General features: G+C 39.1%; 1 protein-coding gene across 7 annotated transcripts in view; it reads left to right on the plus strand.

Annotated features, from left to right (window-relative positions):
* The window catches only part of svep1 (sushi, von Willebrand factor type A, EGF and pentraxin domain containing 1), an 84,973-nt gene that overhangs the window by 6,851 nt on the left and 56,137 nt on the right, over positions 1-21,985 (plus strand). For all 7 annotated transcript variants that reach the window (XM_058394979.1, XM_058394977.1, XM_058394980.1 and 4 more), the window contains exons 2-3: positions 12,017-12,272; positions 16,037-16,213. In XM_058394979.1, the coding sequence (XP_058250962.1) occupies positions 12,017-12,272; positions 16,037-16,213 (433 nt within the window). The remainder of the gene's footprint in view (positions 1-12,016; positions 12,273-16,036; positions 16,214-21,985) is intronic.

Below are 21,985 nucleotides of genomic sequence, written 5' to 3' on the forward strand. Positions count from 1 at the left end.
ACCGCATTCAGACAGGTGGAGACATGTGGAACCTTCAGTGGTGCTCAAATCAATTAACTATTGGATTAGGCAGCTCAAACCTCACTGGATATTCCATTTGACTACAAGGTTCAATAGTAAGTACATAAAAAGTCTCTAAAAAGAAATAACTAGCTTTGAAAATGGTTTGTTTGGTTGTTCTGAGTAAACCCTTAAACATACGATATATAGAAGTATTAAAACAGCTTGGTTCTCTGTCAGAAGGTTTTCTATCTGAAACTCTTTTAGAGCACTAAGAACTTACGTCTATGCAAAAAACAACTTGAACAACTCTGACCTGACAGTCTTTGTGATTTTAGATGCAAAAATTGAACAAAAGAGCGTCGTTTTGAAAGAATAAGTCAGATCATTTGGTTCTATAGTAAATGTTTCCTGTCTTCTCATCTCCTCATGGTCTCTGTTTTCCTTTAGCTTTAAAAAAAGCGACTCTAAAGTGATACAACAGCGTTTTCTTCTCATTTCGTCTCTAGACCTCGCTAACTCTTATCAAACTTCCTTCTTTATATGCTTTATTTTTGCACGGGTCTTTGAATTTCTCTATTTAAATAGACTTCTCCGAGTACACAGCAGGCCCCACATCAATCAAAGATCATTTCAATGATTTTAAACACCATGTTGCGAGTTTGTCCCATTCACCAATTCTCTCTTTCGTTTTAATTGCATCTGTCATGGGCATGCTAAGAGTTCAGAGCTCCTGGTTTTTGCCAACCCCGTGATGCGTGTGATGGAAAATTCAACAAGGCAAATAAAGTTTCAGTATAGCGAGTGACAGAATGTGGAGAGGTTGATGAAAGCCGAGCTTAGAGGGCTGATTTGAAAGCTGGGGTACAAAAACTGTACAGGGTACCAAGAATGAGTCAGACAAAATATCAATGTAATTGCTTTAAACATTTACAAATGTTTCTGTGAGGAAGTGAAGAGAAAATATGGAGAGACAGGAGAGACAGAAAGAAGCAGATGGTTAGAGAATGACACGAACCAGAGAGAGAAGAACCGACCATGGCATTACTTCCTGATATTTAACTGATTATATGTCTGTGATGGTTAATATTCATGTAAATCTTAATTGTTTAGTACAGAGATGTCATATCTTATCCACTTGTCAATTTCATTAACGCAGATGTAAATTGGACACAATGGCTTGCTTACATTGTACATGGCAACGGATTCACCACATTAAGTGGTAAATGTTTTAAGTTGGGTTGTCTTTATTTGTCATAAAATACATTACTGCACAGTGAAATTCTTTCTTCATATATTCCATCCTTGGGGATTGGGGTCAGAGATGATACAGCACCCCAGGAGCAGGGTGGGTTGGGGGCCCAATGGTGGCAGTTTGGCAGTGTTTGGGCTTGAACACCAATCTTCCAGTCAACGACCCAGAGCCTTAACCACCTGAGCTACCACCGCTCTGCAGATTAAACTAAATATCGGTGAATTCCATTAGATATTAAAAAAAGATCTAAGTTAATTAGATTAGACAAATTTGGCAGGTACAAACAAAGATAAATGCTATAATAGTGGTCAAACACTTTCTACAAAACAGTCCTGCACACACATCTAAGAGAAGTTCACGAAAATGTAATCATGTCAGTGATCGCGGTGTGAGATCCGTTTGGTTAGAACGAAAATCTGTAGCCACACTGGCCCTTAAACTCTTAGATGTTTTTAGATCGGATTATTGGATTGGATTTGTTATTTAGTCAAAGCTACTGAACTTAGTTTAATTTGAAGTTTGGTGCCTAAGACGCCTTATCAATGGAAAAAAAAAAAAATTGGATAAATAACTTTTAAATTATACTACATTCTTATAAAAATGGAAGTTTTTCCATCTTTGTGATTGCCTTTGGCACTGGAAACAGTTATGGTGTCATTGGCTTTTGTAGGAAATAAACAAAGCTGTTGTTTACACTTTTCCGAGCACAGAACTTAATCCTTCAACCCCACATTGAATGTTTTTTAGTTATCACACATGAACGGATGTGTGTGTGTTTGTGTGTGTGTGTGTGTGTGTGTTCAATACATTTCCTCATTCCTTCACAAAAATATTTCCTAACTGATTCTGAAAGAACACTTTTCAGGGGCTACTTTATTTCCAGAGCTGCATTTTTAAACGCTTGCTGAATTTTTTCCTCTCAGAAAATGACCTGTTTCGAACGAGCTCAGGATATGAAGATGGAAAGCAATCCTGCTGATGCAAATGTATGAAGTTTAGAGTGCAGCCAGGCATGAAAGCCCCAGACTGCAATACAGGAACCTACAGTGTAACTCTATCCAGAACCTGGCAGTGCCTCACATCGTGTTTAACATTGTGTGATATTTTTCCTTTTTGGCTGTTGGCTCGAAGCAGTGAAACAGAACCATCCCAACACAAGGTCTACAGATATAAAGCGTTATATTTTTATAGCACTGTGCTGTTGAATTCTTCACTCTGGTTGGTCGTAAGTTTAGAAGAAGCTCTGACAGTAGTGCTGCTTGAATTCACATCAGAGCTTTATATTACTGCACTCATTCTCATACATTATTCTGTTTAACATTAACAGTTCAATCACAGAGATAGATAGATAGATAGATAGATAGATAGATAGATAGATAGATAGATAGATAGATAGATAGATAGATAGATAGATAGATAGATAGATAGATACTTTATTCATCCCAAAGGGAAATTCACAGAGACTTGTATGGTTGCAACACTTAATCTATACTTCATAATCAAAGGACTTTTAAAGTTTGTGATTATACTACATGGGGGGTGGCATAATGGCTTGGTGGTTAACACGTTTACCTCACACCTCCAGGGTTCCAATTCCAAACTCCACCATGTGCGTGTGGAGTTTGCACATGTAGGTCCTCTGGCTAGTCCAAAAACAAGTTGTAGGCTGATTGGGATCTTTAAATTGTCTGTAGCGTATGAATGGGTGTATTATTGTGTGACCTATTGTGCCCTGTGATAGATTGGCATGCAGGGTGTACCCAGCCTTGTGCCTCAAGTGTCCTAGGATAGACTCCAGCATCCCTGCAACCCAATAGGATAAGCGATGAAGAGAATGGATGGATGGATTATGTTCCATGAGAAATCAGTGAGATGTTGAAATGTTTTATGAGGAGCTGTTTTGTCAACATTTATGGAAGAAGTGTCCAGTTTCCTGCCAGTGATAATGCAAGTGATAAGAGGATCTAATGTATCTCATAAACATTCCACAACATTAAATATAAGTGTAAAAGGATAACATGAAAAAATTGTAATTGTTGGTATAAGAGGAATAAACACTATGCTGTTTGATGTGTTGTTTTGGGGGAAATAATCAGTATTGGGAGTGAGGGCACCACCCCATTATGGTTAATATTCCAATGACAGCTTTATGAGGCTTTATTATATTTTAGTATAGAGTGTCTTGGAAGCTCCACAGCATGGATGAGAGAGTTTTGGATGCTTTAAATAGTTTACATCCCAGCACTCTAAACTAAGCATGAGTTAACACTTTCAATAAGATACAGAAGGTGGTACTGACATCAGTGTGTGTTTGTTTGAGTGGGTGACTGATAAGACTTTAGAAGATAAGTCACACTATGCTCTTTAAAGCATTTAATTATGATGAAATTTCTTTGGCAGTGCACAAACTGAGTATAAAAAGTGTCCATGCACTTTATTTGGTATTTTATAAATAGTATATGTACATATTATATACTGTATGTCATATATACAATAGATTTCTGTATTCTGGTATTCAATTCAATTTTATTAGTATATTGCTTTTAACGATGGACTTTGCCACAAATGCATACCATGGAAAAGTTGCCATGGGGCGGAGCCTGTGGTCTTGGGGTGTTTCTAATTTGCATATTCATTAATCTAGTCTTGAAGAGGGTAAACATGTAGGGCACCTACTTTTGTGTCATCTAAGGACATGTGGGACCACCGTAAGTAAAAATAATGTTAGACAGATGTGTCTCACAGTATGAAATACAAATACTGTACCAAGAAAAAACATGAAGCAATGCCCATATAATTTGTGTTTGGTTGTATGCTGACAGTCACATCACAGTTCCAAGCTCTCTGTATTTCTTAGCTTAAGTGCCTTGTATCCAGTATTCCTGGGATAGGCTGCAGATTTACTGGTATCTGGCCATGCAAACATGATTATTGGAAATGAATGAATGAATGAATGAATGAATGAACGAATGAATGAATGAATGAATGAATGAATGAATGAATGAATGAATGAATGAATGAATGAATGAATGAATGAACGAATGCATGCATTTGTTTGATCCACAAAAAATAGATCCTTCCAATACCAGACATAACACCATGGCCCCATGCCTGAAATAAAAAAAAAAAACAGCCAAGATCTGGAATTCAGTTTGACAAAAAAATCCCCAGAAAGATGCAGGAGATGTTATATACCACTGAGCCAACAGATGTTTTAGCTTTTTGTTTGCTGTAAATGATTATGTTTGTATTGACCAGATGGATAACTACATGTGTATCTTGTTACAACACTGGAAAATGGAGTACTATAAATCATCAATAGGCCAACTTCTCTTTGTCAAGCTTTGTCCTGTTGAGTACCCAAAACGTCTACTAATTACTGTTTTATATGTAGATTATAGGCTTTGTGGGTTCTGTTCACATTAAACCCAGTAAACTTTGCAGGCCTGTAATTTTAAAAATCTTATAATCATGCTACATTGGGAAGCCTAATCAAGTTTCTGTTATTGCCTTGTGTGTATCTCAGTCTGTCTGTCTGTCTCCTGAAACTTGGTCCAGATCAGTGCCATTGTGCCAGGTGCTCTCGATCAGCTACAGATGGGAAGGCACAAGCCATGCTGGTATTTGTAGGCCCCTTGAACAAATTCTTCTCACCAACTGAAATAAAGGATATATAGGATCTGAAACAGGTTAGAGAGATCAGAGTTAAGCCAGTAGTGGGAGGTTCTACTTAACCTGAGGGCAAAAGGCTTAAGACCTGGAGACTTAGACTAGAGGAAGCAGGGATGTTGGATCCTCTAGCTGATCTGTGAGTTGACAAATGTGGCACTTCAAAGCTAAAGAACTCTGAGATGACTCTAGAGAAGAATAAACCCACTGGGAATTTAAAGAAAGAGTCAGTGGTTGGGAGTTTGTAACCTACTATACTAAGTAACCCCAAGCTAAGGACACTTTCACACCTCCACTATATGTCCAGTATGGTCAGTGGGCCCACATCTGAGTTTTCCATCGATTTTGCATCGTTGAAATTATGGAACCTAGGCCAAACCAGCATGACAAAGCACAAAGCACTCTCCATAAATTCATGGCTTGCCAATAACCCCTCTGAACACCACTGAAAAGAATTGTAATGCAGACTGAACCCCAGATCACCTTGCTCAACATGAGAAGAAGCCTTTATTATTATCACCAGACATACATTACCGCACAGTGAAATTCTTTTCTTCACATATCACAGCTGAGGAAGTTGGGGTCAGAGCGCAGGAGCAACTATGATACAGCACCCCTGGAGCACAGAGGGTTTAAGGGCCTTGCTCGTTTGCCCAAGAGTGGCAGCTTGGCAGTGCTGGAGCTTATTTGTACATTGCCTGGCCTTGAGATTGGGATGTTCATAAAGCACACATGGGCCTGATGGTCAGGTGCTTGATTACTTACAGTATATTAGAGTCATATAGTATATTTATGAAATTTATACTTTTGGTTTGCTATTTGCTTTGGTCTGGTTTCACACTGTACATTTAATCTGGTATTTCAGCCAGGATTAATTTTTTCTTCCTGTTCATCTGTCCAAATATTCAGAAAACATTACACTTCTGAAGTACTTACACCTTACAGCAGAAGTTTAGCAGATCATATATACATAAAAAAGCCACCTGAGCCAAAACACACAGCATTATTAATTCACTTCCAACACTTAGGTTAATTCAGAGTAAGAGGTGGTCTCAGACTGGTTCATTTGGTCTGGAATTGATAAAAAAAAAAGTAGAAAAACACTACACCTGAAAGCAGCCTAAAAGTGACAGTGCCATTAGACGGATGATAAAGAAGACGGATGATAGTGTCAAGTATCCTCAAATGCCAGAACTCTCAGTAGGAATGTAACCAGTCCATGACTAACTGGTTGAAAAGGCGGTGGAAGGAGCTCCAGAGCAGTTCCCTCATCCTTTTCCCTTTAATTTGCCCTTCATTTTCCTCTGTTACTTTTTTGAAATATATCTAGTGTCTTGTGGGCTTGTTGGTTTTTTAGTTTTTATGCCTGCATTCTCCTCTCATTCTCCTCTCTTTCTCTCCAGCATTTGATGAGGCACTGATGAGGTTCTCTCGGTTTCAAATCCATCTCCCTCCTATAAATTATGCTGCTTTTCAATTACAGTCAAGTTTGCCAAACTGTTCAAGGAATCTTTCTTGATTCAAATATAGTGTATGTATAATTGAATATACCAGATTGCACTACCAGTAGAAACTTTATCTGATAAATTGCTCTCTCTCTCTCTCTCTCTCTCTGCTATTATGACTAAAACAATTGTGAAGAAATGAAGTTGTTAGACCAATGCTGTTTGACAGGAATCAGTTAACCATGGCCTGCAAAATATTTGGCCCAGTCTGCCACCTTGTCAATTACTTGAATGATACATGCACCCACAGTCACATTATTATACACTTCACACACAAGTGGGTAATAATGATGCAGAGAATCAGTGGAACATTGGTTTATATACCTACAGTAAGACCAATGTCCATAAAAATGACAGAGTTACAGAGGGTTTCTGACAGTTTGGGGGGATTAAGCTAACCATGTTCAGTCATCAGAAGCAGCTACATAATGGAATGGTTTAGTATCTGTCATTTAAGGTTTTAGTCATGAGTGGGGTTAAAAAAAATAGCCATGGAGAATGTGCTGTATTTAAGATCTATGTTTTTTTCACTTATATTTATCAACCAACCCAGCTTTAAACTTATTGTAAACAATAAGTTGGGTGTGACTGATTCTGACATTTCTATATAAAGGTTAGCTTGTTAGCTTGATAGTATTAATATAAATGATCCATGCACCAAATGTTTTAAACAAATCGAAGTGGCGTTCTCTGTAGGGTAAAGTCTACCTAGAAACCAAGAGTGCTTTAAAAATAACTGTGTTATGGTGGAGTATTACAATATGACATTAGGTACTTAATAAGTACCTTATTCCTCTTATATCACAGTTATTAGACAAAAATGTTGTTTTTTTTAATTAATGAATGACATGGTATATTGTTTTATGTTTAGAGTTATAGATGTGGAACTTCTACATTCCAAATTACTATAACAGATAGCACATAGCCAGAGGTTTAACATCTGGCTGGCTTAAAAAGCTGACACTGGAGACTCCTTCCATAAATGTCAATCTTCTAACATAAAGCTTCACCATGTTACTAATTCTACATGTGGTCTGTTTATGTGCATACATCATTGATCATACAATTTCCTGTGAATATGTGTTACTAAAGGCATGGTTATGTATTAGAATGAGCACATTCATATACTAAACCTGGGATTTCAATTACAAGCAGCTCTACTGATCGCCAGAGGCGAGATTTCATGAGCACTGTGGATTAAAAACCTTTATTTTTTAGATGGGTCTTCGTCTTAGTTGAGAGGTTCATACTGGAAGAACATTTGCTCCACATTTACACCACATATCATTTTAGAAATGTTCCCATGACCATTTTAGGATTAGTTTAAGACCTAATGTTGCTCAATAGTACAAGATTGGAAGCAGTTCATTTTATCCAGATGAGGATGTTTTTGACCTGCGTGATCATGTTGATGTTGTTAGTTTATGGCACCAGAGCCAAGAACTGATACTGAGTATAAAAAAAAAACCAAAAAGGCTGCTTCCAATTCTGACCAAGCATGGTGTACGCTCCATTTGAATACATCTAGTTTTCTTTCTTTATCTGTGTTGGATTTTTTTAACATGAGATAACCCAGACATCACATGGAACAAAGTCCCGTAAATAAAACATTCTCAAAAACTCTCTCATGAGAGATGAAAGTGGACTTTTTTCTTTCCATTCCATCTTTTCCTGATCTACATATCATAGTGATTCTTGTGCAGGTGAAATCTCAGAGGATTCATCATTCAGAACAGCTCTAACGAAAGACACTTGATCTCAGACCAGTTTAACAAATTCTTTGCAAGTTCTTAATAAGTAAATCAAGGCAAAAATCTTGTGCAATTGTGTGTTATCTTGAATCAGGACAATGTGGTGTGGTGATGCTTCACTCAGCATGCTCTGTGGAAGCAGGCAGGAAGTAGACGATTGGATAAAGGATTATTTCCATGTTAGCAGGTGTGAAAGTGCCAGGATCAAAGACACAGCGTGGCTCTGAATGAAGCTGTTCAGTTAAATGGTTTGACATGTAGCTGATGATTCCTGAGCCTGAGATCCTGTCAGGTTGATGGTAGAATATTGGCACAGTTTTGGATTCCACTGTGCAGATGATAGGATTTAGTGTTCTGTCTGTGTGTGTGTGTGTGTGTGTGTGAGAGAGAGAGAGAGAGAGAGAGAGAGAGAGAGAGAGAAAGAGAGAGATAGAGAAAGAGAGAGAAAGCAAAGCCTCTCCAGGGTTATCCGGTGATTGTTATGTGAATCACACATTCTTCAACACCAACTTAAATACACATACATCATACTGAAACTTGACCAAAGCCAAACATTGAATCGAATCTCACTGGACCCGTGACAGTTTAGCTGAAATGGAATTCTCTGGACAATCCCCTGCTTGAACAAGGGATGATAGAATTAGTGTGTTCAACTAGATTGAACAGATCTAGATTCACTAGACACTGTAGTTAGAAAGGCTCACGCACTGCTGAAAGGCCATGGCTCTGCATTCAGCCTTCAGAAGAACCTGACTTTATCTTTTTCAGGAGGTTTGAATAACAACTGACCAATCTCAGCTACCGTGCTTGTAACAGGAAATCCAACTCCAGGAAATCTAACTGCAATCATAATAGCATTAAGAGTGAAATTCATCCAGCTCTAATGTTACAAAATGAAGGCGTGACGCAAACGTGTAAACTCAGCGTGTGCTTTGTTTAAAGAAATCACAAGTGGTGTCTATGTATGGGGGTCAAGACGAAGTGCTAAAATTGAATGTCAATCACAGCTCAGACCTAGCAACAAATACATGATAAATCTTTTGCAAAGGTACCATGACACAAAAAGTTATAAACAGGCAAACAAATCACAGAACTGTCATGGTAGCGCCAATGGGCACAGAACTACACCAGCCATCAACCCCAGCACCTCACATTAGGACCTCCAAGTTTTTTTCAGCATGTAATTAAGCTTTTCATTTCTAGGTGTCATTTGTTTTTGTGTGTGCCACATTCTAGCTTGTAGTCTTGTAGTTTTTGCATCCACATAATCTGAAAATCTAGACAAGAGCAAGGACAAGAAGAGAATATGACAACAAGGATAGTGAAAGGACAGGGACAGAGACAGGACCAAATTAGAATCAATGGCATGCAAATAAAACCACATCATCCGGCATATTTCTAGATTATTCTGGAAAAAAAAAAGAAAGAAAAAGAAATGCATTCTGTTGCCAGCGACAAAAATAAACGAGTCAAAAGGCTATATGCTATATCTGATCAACCCAAGTTACTAACAGACTTGATGAGTATCTAGGGTGATCAGGACGGCTGAACGAATGGTGTTAGTCCAGGAGCATGATTGAGAAACACTGTTCTCGCTCATCTGGTTCTGCTCATAAAAACAATGACTGTAAATCAAGCAGTATGTTGGAACAGGTGCATTAGATTATAAAAAGTTTAAAATGGTTCACAGTATGAGGACCGGTATTTGGGAACCACAGTCACAAATACATTTTGGGGAAGGAAAAAAAAAGGTTTGTGTGTGTTGTGTGTTTTTGTTTGACCGCTATGTGGGCAAAGGAAGGACTAGTTCAGGAACAGTGGTTCACAACACAGCTGTGCCACCACATAATTACAAAGGCCTGAGTGTGTGTGTGTGTGTGTGTGTGTGTGTTGGACCACTTGGATGTTTTTAAGAGTTAATGTTTGGAACTTGTGATGGGAAAGATGTCATGGAAGTCTTAAATATGAAGCTAGTGTATACTTTATTGATTAAAACATTGTATTACTCAGCTGATTTGCATGCAACCACACTGTCAATATTAAAATTCATGATTTTAAATAAGGAAACCACACTGTGTGCAATGTTTTTAGTATTTGCCCAGTTTCATAACCCAAAAGAGACCAGGATATCGTGTAGCTAGCTCGTGTATACCTAAGAGAGCAGTTAAAGTTCTCCTCCAAGTGTGTTTAGCTCTGCTATAACATTTCATAAGCACCAGTTACCGGCTTTGTGTGTCTGAGAGAAATCATGTGCGTGTCCAAACCACTAGATTGATTATCATGAGATGGGGAAACCCAGCTACTGGGTGGGTTTGGGAGATGATATAATTTGGAAAACGGGTTAAAAAAAAACCACATAGACTCAACCAAAATGTGCTCTTTGTGATCATTTCAACAGGATTCCTTTGTCAATACAAAAAAAATCCTTAATAAAAGCTTGGTATAAGAACGTGCAAATAATTACCATGTTTGTTTAGACCGGCATGCCACAAGTATTTAATCAGGAACTTCACCATTCTGGTAAATCTTCCAGCATCCCACCTCCACCCCATAATTATATCTTACTCTGTGTTGATATCTGGGTTTCCAAATTTTGACTCTCTACAATGTGGATGTGGAATCCACAAACCAAATCCTCTATAGAGACTATATGCGATTTGTAAAACAAAAACAACATGCAAAAACTAAACAATTTGATTAAAATAAAATTCTAGACTAAATGATCCGTATTTTTAACTTTCCAAAAGACTTGAAACAGACGGATGTTTCAGATAAAAATGTGTATGACCATGGAGCACATCACTGACTGAGTCAAATGTTTTGTCTAAAAACATATGTTTTAATGCTTTTTTTCCTCATTTCCCCCAGCCACATTCCATGTCTCATCACCTTGACTCTCTTTATTCCTGTGTAATCCCATAGCTGGTTATTGTCTCACTTCCAAAAACTATAAATCTCAGCAGAAGGAGCTTATATACTGGGTGCCATCTGGGTCTTTCAGCTACCATCTCATAAATGGCCACAATCGCACCCTCTTTTAGCCCACGGGGCCTACTCCCATGGGCCCCAGCCACACTGACATCACTGCGGTGAAAGTGTACATCTGTGTGTGTGTGTGTTGGTATAATATGGATGTAGTTGTATGGTGTCTCTTGGTGAATCTGACAGATTTTGTGTGTGTGTGTGTGTGTGTGTGTGGATATGGCCAGGTCCTGGGCTTATTGTCCTTGAAGTGAATTGTTGTCTCTTACTACCTCCTTTTTTCCACTTTCTCATCTGTGTCCATTTCTACCCCCTTCCTCTTCTATCTTTTGTCTCACTCAGTGGCAAGTATTCAATTATTTCCTTTCTATCACGAGATAACTTTTGGCCTTTTCTTGTCATTCTTTCTCTCTTTCGTTGCAGATTAATGACTTCACACTTTTCAGTCGTAGACTAAAATAATACAGCAGGAAGTTTGTGTGTGTGTGTGTGTGTGTGGTGATGTTCTGGTGGTTTTGTGACAGGCACTATGTGTTATTTAAAAGAAATGTAATCTCTTTTTTGTTTTCTTGAGATTTAGATCTTTATGAGGTGACAGAGTGATGACTTATTTCCAGACAGGAGTTAGTTTGGCTTTACAAAGTGGAAACATCTGAACTCATTAGTCTGTAACACTCATTAGCCTACAATAACACAGAAAAACTACACAGGAAACAAGCGAAACAGTAACCTGTACTCAGATCAGTGCCTTAATATTGATACCAAAAAAGGTTGTTGTTTTTTTTTTTTCTTTCTGTCGTTCTTTCTTTGTTTTAATTATGTAAACTGGTTTTAACCTATTCACATTTCTGCAGCAAATCCTGCGCAGCTCACGTCAGAATGCCACAAAAGTCATCTTCCTCATCACGGACGGCTACTCGAACGGCGGGGATCCTCGGCCTGTAGCGGCAGTGCTCCGCAGGAACGGTGTAGAGATCTTCACCCTGGGCATCTGGCAGGGAAATATCCGTGAGCTTCACGACATGGCATCACACCCCAAAGATCAGCACTGCTACTTTGTGCACAACTTTGATGAATTCGAAGCTCTCGCACGTCGGGCTCTTCACGAAGGTGAGCACAATATTGATGCACAGTATTGGAGGGGTTTTTTCCAATAGGCTGTGATATCACTGAGGATTTTCAGTGCAAATTTACCGCTTATTTACCACCACATTTTATTCCACAGATACTAAATAACTGAGTAATAATGTGTCATTGTAAATATGTAAGGAATGGAAAGTAAATCATGTACAGAAGTAGAGTCTAATAATTCTGATAGTTATTTCTGCTGAGATATATTACTTACTCATAAGTAAAATATATTTCCCAAACCGTTATTTGAAAATAAACCTGGCAATGAGCACCAGCCCCTCACAGATTACATATTTTGTGGAAAAACTCGCATCTTTTTATTTGTTCACTTTTATTTAACACTTTTCAGCAGAGGCCAAAAAATTGGAACTTGCTGCTGTTCTGTTGTTTCCACGTTCAGCTTTGTCATGGCTTACTATACACTGGTGGTTAATATGAAGCTCATATGAAAGTAGACGCTCATGCCTCCTGGTGGTCCAGTGGCAGGATCCTGTGCTCTCATTTCCATGGCCTGGGTTCAATTCCCGGGCAGGGTGCTAACCCAGCTACTGAAGAACTCTCAGTGCCAGTCCCATGCCTGTATTAAATGGACAGGTTGTGTGGTTGTGTCAGGAAGGGCATCTGGTGTGAAACACTCAGTGCTTTAGGAATTTGTAGTGTTTTATATGTATTTCTGTTTTTACTTAGGTGCAATATAGTTAATGAAAAGATCCCAAAAAACAAATATTTCTAGTAGATTATTTCACACAAATGTTTTCAGAGTAATGCTGAAATCAAACCCATTTCTTCTCTCTGAGATGCCCCCAATTTCTTTTTCATTAAGCATCTAAAATTTGAAAGTGTTGAAATTCAACCACTAAAATTCTGTCAGGTTATCTAACATCTCACACCGAAAGCTGAAACAGTGTCCTGACTCATTTTATATCAGACTTGTGACCATAAAACAATTCATTTGTTTATACTCTTTAAAAATGTCTAATAAGTTAGTTCCATTCTCCCAGTGTCTCTCAGTGTAGTGGTAAAAAAAGGGTTAAAACAATACATCATGACCTGCTAACAAGACAAATTGTCTTCTTATTAAAATGATAATAGATTAACAACCACATATAAACTATACAACCTATCAAAAAAAATACATAGGTTCAGTATTTAGTTCAGGTTAGGATGGCAGGCTTAGAAAAGTTAACAAAACCAAAAACAAGTGGTAAAGATAACAATTACTGTAAGGTGTAGTATTTAAATATATATATATATATATATATATATATACACTATATTGCCAAAAGTATTCGCTCACCTGCCTTGACTCGCATATGAACTTAAGTGACATCCCATTCCTAATCCATAGGGTTCAATATGACGTCGGTCCACCCTTTGCAGCTATAACAGCTTCAACTCTTCTGGGAAGGCTGTCCACAAGGTTTAGGAGTGTGTTTATGGGAATTTTTGACCATTCTTCCAGAAGCGCATTTGTGAGGTCACACACTGATGTTGGACGAGAAGGCCTGTCTCTCAGTCTCCGCTCTAATTCATCCCAAAGGTGTTCTATCGGGTTGAGGTCAGGACTCTGTGCAGGCCAGTCAAGTTCATCCACACCAGACTCTGTCATCCATGTCTTTATGGACCTTGCTTTGTGCACTGGTGCACAGTCATGTTGGAAGAGGAAGGGGCCAGCTCCAAACTGTACCCACAAAGTTGGGAGCATGGAATTGTCCAAAATGTCTTGGTATGCTGAAGCATTCAGAGTTCCTTTCACTGGAACTAAGGGGCCAAGCCCAGCTCCTGAAAAACAACCCCACACCATAATCCCCCCTCCACCAAACTTTATACTTGGCACAATGCAGTCAGACAAGTACCGTTCTCCTGGCAACCGCCAAACCCAGACTCGTCCATCAGATTGCCAGATGGAGAAGCGCGATTCGTCACTCCAGAGAACGCGTCTCCACTGCTCTAGAGTCCAGTGGCGGCGTGCTTTACACCACTGCATCCGACGCTTTGCATTGCACTTGGTGATGTATGGCTTGGATGCAGCTGCTCGGCCATGGAAACCCATTCCATGAAGCTCTCTGCACACTGTTCTTGAGCTAATCTGAAGACCACATGAAGTTTGGAGGTCTGTAGCGATTGACTCTGCAGAAAGTTGGCGACCTCTTCGCACTATGCGCCTCAGCATCCGCTGACCCCGCTCCGTCAGTTTACGTGGCCTACCACTTCGTGGCTGAGTTGCTGTCGTTCCCAAACACTTCCACGTTCTTATAATACAGCTGACAGTTGACTGTGGAATATTTAGGAGCGAGGAAATTTCACGACTGGATTTGTTGCACAGGTGGCATCCTATCACAGTTCCACGCTGGAATTCACTGAGCTCCTGAGAGCGACCCATTCTTTCACAAATGTTTGTAAAAACAGTCTGCATGCCTAGGTGCTTGATTTTATACACCTGTGGCCATGGAAGTGATTGGAACACCTGATTCTGATTATTTGGATGGGTGAGCGAATACTTTTGGCAATATAGTGTATATATATATATTTTACATAAAGCTTTATCCTAAGTTAATATTTATACTTACAGCATTTAGTAGAGTCACTTACAGAAGTACACTGAAGGCATTTGGACATTTTTTCAACTGGAAATGTTTACATATAAAGACCTGTTTTTGTCAGGATTGATATTTAATACATTAAAATACATTTATACTTTAAAGTATTATATTTGAAATGTAAGGAGAATCTGTGAATGCTTAGTGTGTGTCGTGTGGTCGTGTTGTATTGAGTTAAAAAAAAAAAAAAGCTTAGTAGTAACTCTAAGTGGTATTGTGCTATCTAGTCATATGACAAGATGATGGTTTATGGGTCCAGTTCCAGCTGGACTCACATTTCTTCATGTCCACAAATGAAGACTGTCCAAAACTGTTACCACAAAGTGTCACAGTTAAGTTCTGAATAAATAAACAGATTGTCCTCCATACCTGAACGTAGCTGTAAATGTGCCATTCCTCTGTATTTACTTAAAACTTTGCTTGGATACGGAGCAGGGAACAAAATTACATTCCTATAAAACAGTGTCATCCATGTCTGCTTCACTGTTGATTTCTTGCTCTGGAACAAAAGTTTTTGTCCCCCACTCCAAAAAGAAAATCTTGTTTCTAATAGTAACCCCAATAAAATACAAAACCTGCTGGAATGAATCATAATGTTAGTGTTTCTGCATGTGGAGAACCTTCCCAGTTTAGTCTACGAGGCCCAATAGCCAAGTAAACACGTTCTATCTACAAAAGCATTAAATCCGACATCTAACTACAGCCAGCCATGCAGGAGAGATCATAAAGAGCCACTAAGGGTCTGCGTGAATAAGTGATCTTCATGAGGGAAGATAAGAGGGCGGCCTGTGGCATGATGAGTTATTTTCCCGCTGTGATATTCTGTCTTCGGCATCGTGCAGCTGCCAGCAGCTTGGCTTCAGTGCGTGTGCTAACATCTGGAGTCCAATCCACTTTTGTTTGCTCTGCATATAAGGAGACAAAGATCCTTCTGCCAGCACTTTGAATTTCATTGTTGTTCACACACACACATACACACACACACACACACATACACACACACACACAATCTGAGTTCTGAGAGTTCTCAAAGCCACAACTATCTTGTCCTCTGCCAGTACAAAATTAAATGTTCTCATCTTTACACTGTCCTTTTCCTTCATTTGTTCACCATTTGTCTCTCTCTCTCTCTCTCTCTCACAGACTTGCCTTCAGGTGGTTACCTCCAGGATGACCTGTCCTATTGCTCATCTCTGTGTTTAGAAGGGAGGGACTGCTGTGACCTGATGGCCAGCTGTCAGTGTGGTATACACACAGGCCAGTACGACTGTGTGTGTGAGAAAGGGCACTATGGCAAGGGCCTGCAGCTGGAATGCACAGGTGAGTCCACACCAAAACACCATAACACAATCAATGTGCAGACAGTTTGGGCTGCCTGACTCCAAGAGAGATACGTAAGTGAAATATGCAGAAAGTCCAGAAGTTTTTGATAAAATTTAGATCTGGGCTCTAATCTGTGTTGGTCCAAAACATCGATTTTCAACCTCTGAAGTCATTCATTTGCTGAGCACAAGCTGTGTGTTGTTATAATGTTGGAAGGTAAAAATGTTCCTTCAGGTTTTTTGGTATCCAGGTTTATCCTCTACTTTGACTAGAGCCCAAGTCCCAACTGAAGAGAAGCTGCCCTATAGCATGATGCTGCCATCACCATGCTTCATTATATGTATTGTGTTCTTTGGGTGATGAGTTGTTTTGTTTCTGCACTAAAAATACAGTATACTGTAGAAATGTTCTATCACAGTTGCATCAGACCATACCACAATTTACTACACGGTTTGGCCAAACTTACTCAGACTGGGATGATTATATTTGTTTGTTTGTTTGTTTGTTTTAATAAGTATTGCATTTGCAGCCAGGCGAAAGAAATGGGATTGTTTACAGTGTCTAATGAGTACATAAAGGAAAAAGTTATTATTGTTCAAACATACACGTCTACTTATATAAATCGTTTTTCATCAAAGAAATGTTTATTTTTTCATTGAGCATAAATATTAATATTTATCTCAGTTTAAATAACAAAAAACAATGCTAATGAACTATGATTAGAAAAATGCAATGACTTAAATACTTTCCACCTCTGGCACATTAGTATGTCTTTCCAAATAAAGTTTATGTTCAGTCTACTTCAGGGTCAATTTTAGTTTTTCTCATACAATTTTTCCTAAGCATCATATGAATACTCTCTTAATGTACAGTAAGTATCTGTAATTTGAATTACAGTTTGTAATTTTTTTTGAAGGGTCATGCATCGTATATACTGTTTATGTCCCAGTCTTTCTGATTCACTCCAGTTTTGGCAATCGCATAGGCAAATGAGGGAACAACACAAAAGACACAAAGAAGCTCACGCTGTGACACTGAAAACGAGTCAGGAAATGAATACAGCTCAGTGAAATGAAAGGGCTACATTCTGTAAATGCACACAAGAAGAGAGCAGAACTCAGCTTCACTGCATGCAGAATGGATTAAGGCTTCTTGATGCTGGCTTGTTTTTATTGCGTCCTCAATGAGATATCTTCTTTCACTCTACCTTGGTTCCTCTTTCTTCTTCTTTAGCGCTGCTTGGTCACTGGAAGCTCAAATGGAGGCACTAACTTGTTAACAGTCTGTTATGAGTCCCTCTGTTTGGTTATTTTAGGCAGATCCACACTGTTCACCAGTGAATCAAGCGTAATGCTGGCTTGTTTCACTGTTTTTGTTCGCATATGTCTTCCATAAAAGTGTGCTTTTTCATAATTGTAGAAACATACCGAAACTGAATTAACTCCCTTTCATTATGGTGATTTTCCCTTTCTGTCTAAAACATACTATGGAAACATTGGGCCTCTTTCCTCTTAAACCAAAGTTTAAATGGTACTAATATAGCCAAGTCTTACAAATATACCAAAAGTCATATATATACGGTTTATAAGTCTACACCTATCATGTTTATTATTTAAGCCCAAGTGTGATATTTTGCAATGCATCTCTGAAAGTCTGCACTATCCCACTGTAACCATTCCTAAATACATTAGAAATGTGATCCAGTGTCTGAGCTTGTCGTGGCTTTGGAGAATGTTGGCTGCTACCAGAGAAAACAAACAAGATATTTAGGTGATAACCACACTACAGCTATATTATTTTCAAATTAGTGGTGAGTGTGGTCAGCTAGCACTCTTACCACCCATGTGCTGGTTTTGGCATCAAACAAAGTTGCCATAAACAGTCGTGGTATTAAAGTGTGATTAGATGGCGTCAAGGCCGTGACACACCCCGTGACAAGGCAGACTAACTGTTTAATTTATGACAGAAGGTTTTAATAGTGATTTAATGCAGACAGAGAGATGGAGCGAGCCCTCGGTATGGTGGACTATGGGAGAGGCTTTGCTGTGACGTCTTCAGTTTTTCTGAGATTCGTACACTGTCTTGTCTTCTGCAGTCTATTTCATAAGTAAAGATTTAAATGGTTCTGGTTCTGGGTTAGGATTTTCACAGCACCATAAAGGAACTAGGCATTGATCTAGATCAATCTTTGGTGGGCTGTAAAACCTGATCCAAGGAAAATAACCACCATGACTGAGAGCTTGATCTGAGTTTTATACCTTCCTGTGCTGTGTGCTAGTCATTACCATTAGCTCTACAGAGTGTGTGTTTCACCCAGGGGAGAGAAAAGTTATAGTCACAATAAAAAAAACAGTTGAGACGCAATCTTTGGTTTATTGAAGGTGATTCTCCAAACAAGGATAGATCTTCAGAAGGTTGTATACTTTCAGGATGTACCACACAGTCTGTTGACCTGAAATGTGCTTGAATAATGAAAGCAGCTTCTCTGGCGTGTTTTCTCCTCACAGAATTTTAATAGCTTGGCAGCTATTGGGTAACATTGTGTAACATGGGAAGTAGATTCAGTGAAAAGTGGGAGAAAGAAAAGTTTCATGCACACTGATCATTTCCACTGCTAGTTTAAAATGTACTTAGTTCACTCCCTTAGAGGTGGATGATTCAGTAACCCAGCGTCCCTGAACAAGCTGATTGGATTTCTGGGTTATTAGTTTTTTACTTTTACCTACCTAACATACTCAACAACCAGGAAAAGCATGAAAATAATTTATAATTCCTATTGATTTTTGCTGTAATTACATGCAGTTTTGCCGTAATCGGTGCTATAACTATAAGGCAAGCCACTCATTGTGAATTGTTTCTGCTATGTGTCTGATGGTAGAATGATTAGTCTAGACTCGGCAGATACTCATAAATACAAAGAGAACGGACATGGATTGCAATGAAACCTAGAAACAACAGGATGTTAATAGATTAAGTGCTAAAAGCAGACAGGAAAACACAGTGAGTAACAGACCAGTGCCACGACAGGGGCGGAGACAGGACCAAAACCAAAGGCACAACAAACAAAATAATGCTCTGAACCACACTGACCAGGAGAATTAAGTTAAAGATAAAGAGAGTAAATAACACACAAGCCAAACGCAATTTTTGACTTATAATATGATGAAGATGACCACAGCTCATAGCCAAAACAAACTGACAGTAACTTGTTGGCTTATTGTCGTTGTCGTAAATATCAAGTGGTAAATACAAACCATTATCAGGTTAGAATAAGGACTACAGCTACACCAGCATCATCTTTCTGAGACTTCATGAATTCTTTTCAAATGCCGTAACCTGTATTAATGCCCTTATCCAGCTAACTGGCTCATCATAATTTATTACATTATATCACTTTCTATCCTGCTCCATTAAGCTTACAGGCAATTTTCTATAACTGCACACATGAGCTTTTACTTTCCTGATGTTGCTAATGAATTAATGATTTGCACACCACTGCTTCCTATTTTGGAAAAAAATAAATGAAGAAGACGCTGATGTTTGATGAGAGTGTCCATGAACAGCCATGGATTGTGAAACCTCCCGAGTTTTTTCCTGTGCACATGGCCATATTTACTCTTGCTTTATGTCCTTACAGTCAAAACACAGTTGGACACAAGGTCCCTGACTTCCTGCTGGAATAATAACTACTGGCTCTCAGGAAAAGTCAGGGGGGTGAGACTGTTCCTCATTCTTCCTGTAATTCTATCACTGATTCCCTCTAATTCTATGGAAGGTTAATGGAATAGGGATAAAAAGGACATGCTGAAGAAAAGCAATAAGCACTGCTATCATCCCATTGGCAGCGAGTTCATTTCAGACATTCATTAATCAGCTGGAAGAGATGTGTTCAACCTGAACAACATTCCTGCTTTATCTACTGCCCAGTAGTTCATCACCTCTCACACGTACAGCCACTGTGACACGTGGCCTCTGTCATATGATCGACGGGTTACTGTCTTGCAGTCCGAGGTCATAGAGGGACTGCTACTTCATTTCCTCAAAGGATAGCCTGTAAATATTTACTCTAACCCAAACGACCCCAGACACCCATAAATCCAGCCAGAGCACAGGAAGGACAAAGAGGAGAAAGTGGGAGGAATTTGGGGAATGTTTAGCAGAGACGGAAATGTTGCAAACAAGTTACGTCTCCTGCATCGCTGCCAACCTTCTTGTCCTCCTCCTTACCGTCTCCCCACCTTCATTATTCACTCACTCCTGTACAGCAGAAAGTAAACATCCCCTCTACACACATCACAGGAGTCTTGTTGCAGGAATCTAAAAAACTTCAGAGCAATTCAGGAACTTTAGCAGTTACTCAGGAACTTTGGGATCTTTTTTCTGTTCTTGCTCCAGATTGGGTACATCTATAGCTCAAGTGGTTAAGGCTCTGGGTTGTTGATTGGACGGTTGGGGTTAAAGCTCCAGGGGACCTGAACTCTCTCTGCACCAGTATTGTGGCTGGTCCTGTGCTTCCAAAGCTAGGAAATGTGAAGAAAAGAATTTCACTGTGCTGCAATCTATATGTGACAAATATAAAGGCTTCTCCTAAAGATCATGCATTACTGAAAATCAGAAATTGGTTAAACCTTACCTTCATAGCTTTACATATCCTTAAACACAGCAGGAAATTGCTTTTGCTTTTGTACAAGTGTGACAGAAGTTTGTTCTATACATGTTATATATTCTTCTGTTCGGTCTATGCCACTCAGACCAGCAAGGATAGACTCCTGTTTACATCCTTCTGTACTTGTAACTAACTTTCTGCTGCTGGAGATGGTCCCACATGGACACCTTTTCAATTTGCTCTAAAACAGTTTATGTCCATATCCCAGTCTTTGCTGCAATCGATAATCTGACATGGATACCGCACATTTTTTATCCAAGAGCTGCTGATATAATCCTATAGACTCTCCTGTACTCATCCCAGCAATTCTACACTTCATAAACTCATACTGAACATCCTTTTAACACGCATACTACTGTGTGTCTTTACTCTTCTACAACTACGCACTGTAAAGATTTATAATCACATGCCAATGTCATCTAGAAGAGGATGGGTTTCTTTTTTCCTCTCAAAATTTTTTCCTTGTGTCATCTCTGAGAGTTTTTCCTTGCTACTGTGGCTTCTGGGTTTTTCATTATAAATCTAAGTCTACATCCAGACTTCTGTAAAACTGTTCTGTAATAATGAATATTGTTTAAAAAAGCTACCATCCATCCATCCATCCAGCCATCCATCCATCCATCCATCCTCTACACTACTTATCCTACTGGGAACCTGGAGCCTATCACAGGAGACTTAGAGCACATGGCAGGTTACACCCTGGACGTCTATCACAGAGCACAATCACACACACACTCACACACCCATTAACACACTACGGACCATTTAGAGATGGCAATCAGCCTACAATACGTCATTGAATGGGGAGGAAAAAAGAGTACCCAAAGGAAACCCCCAAGACACATGCAAACTCCACACATATGGCGGAGGTGGGAATCAAACCCTCAACCCTAGAGGTGTGAAGCAAAAAGAAAAAGCTATACAGATAAAACAAATTTGAATCGATTTGGATATTAATCTTTAAATCCCACTCCCACAGGATGGTGGTAGCTCTTGGTCAGGGTAGTCTCTTTATTTCCTCAAAGAGTTCTCTGAGTTCTTATTCATCTGTCAGAGACATGGGCACATCAGTCATGCTTACTACCGACAACAGCAATGCTTTA

The sequence above is a fragment of the Hemibagrus wyckioides genome, linkage group LG07, assembly GCF_019097595.1.
Source record: "Hemibagrus wyckioides isolate EC202008001 linkage group LG07, SWU_Hwy_1.0, whole genome shotgun sequence".
Taxonomy (NCBI): Eukaryota; Metazoa; Chordata; class Actinopteri; order Siluriformes; family Bagridae; genus Hemibagrus; species Hemibagrus wyckioides.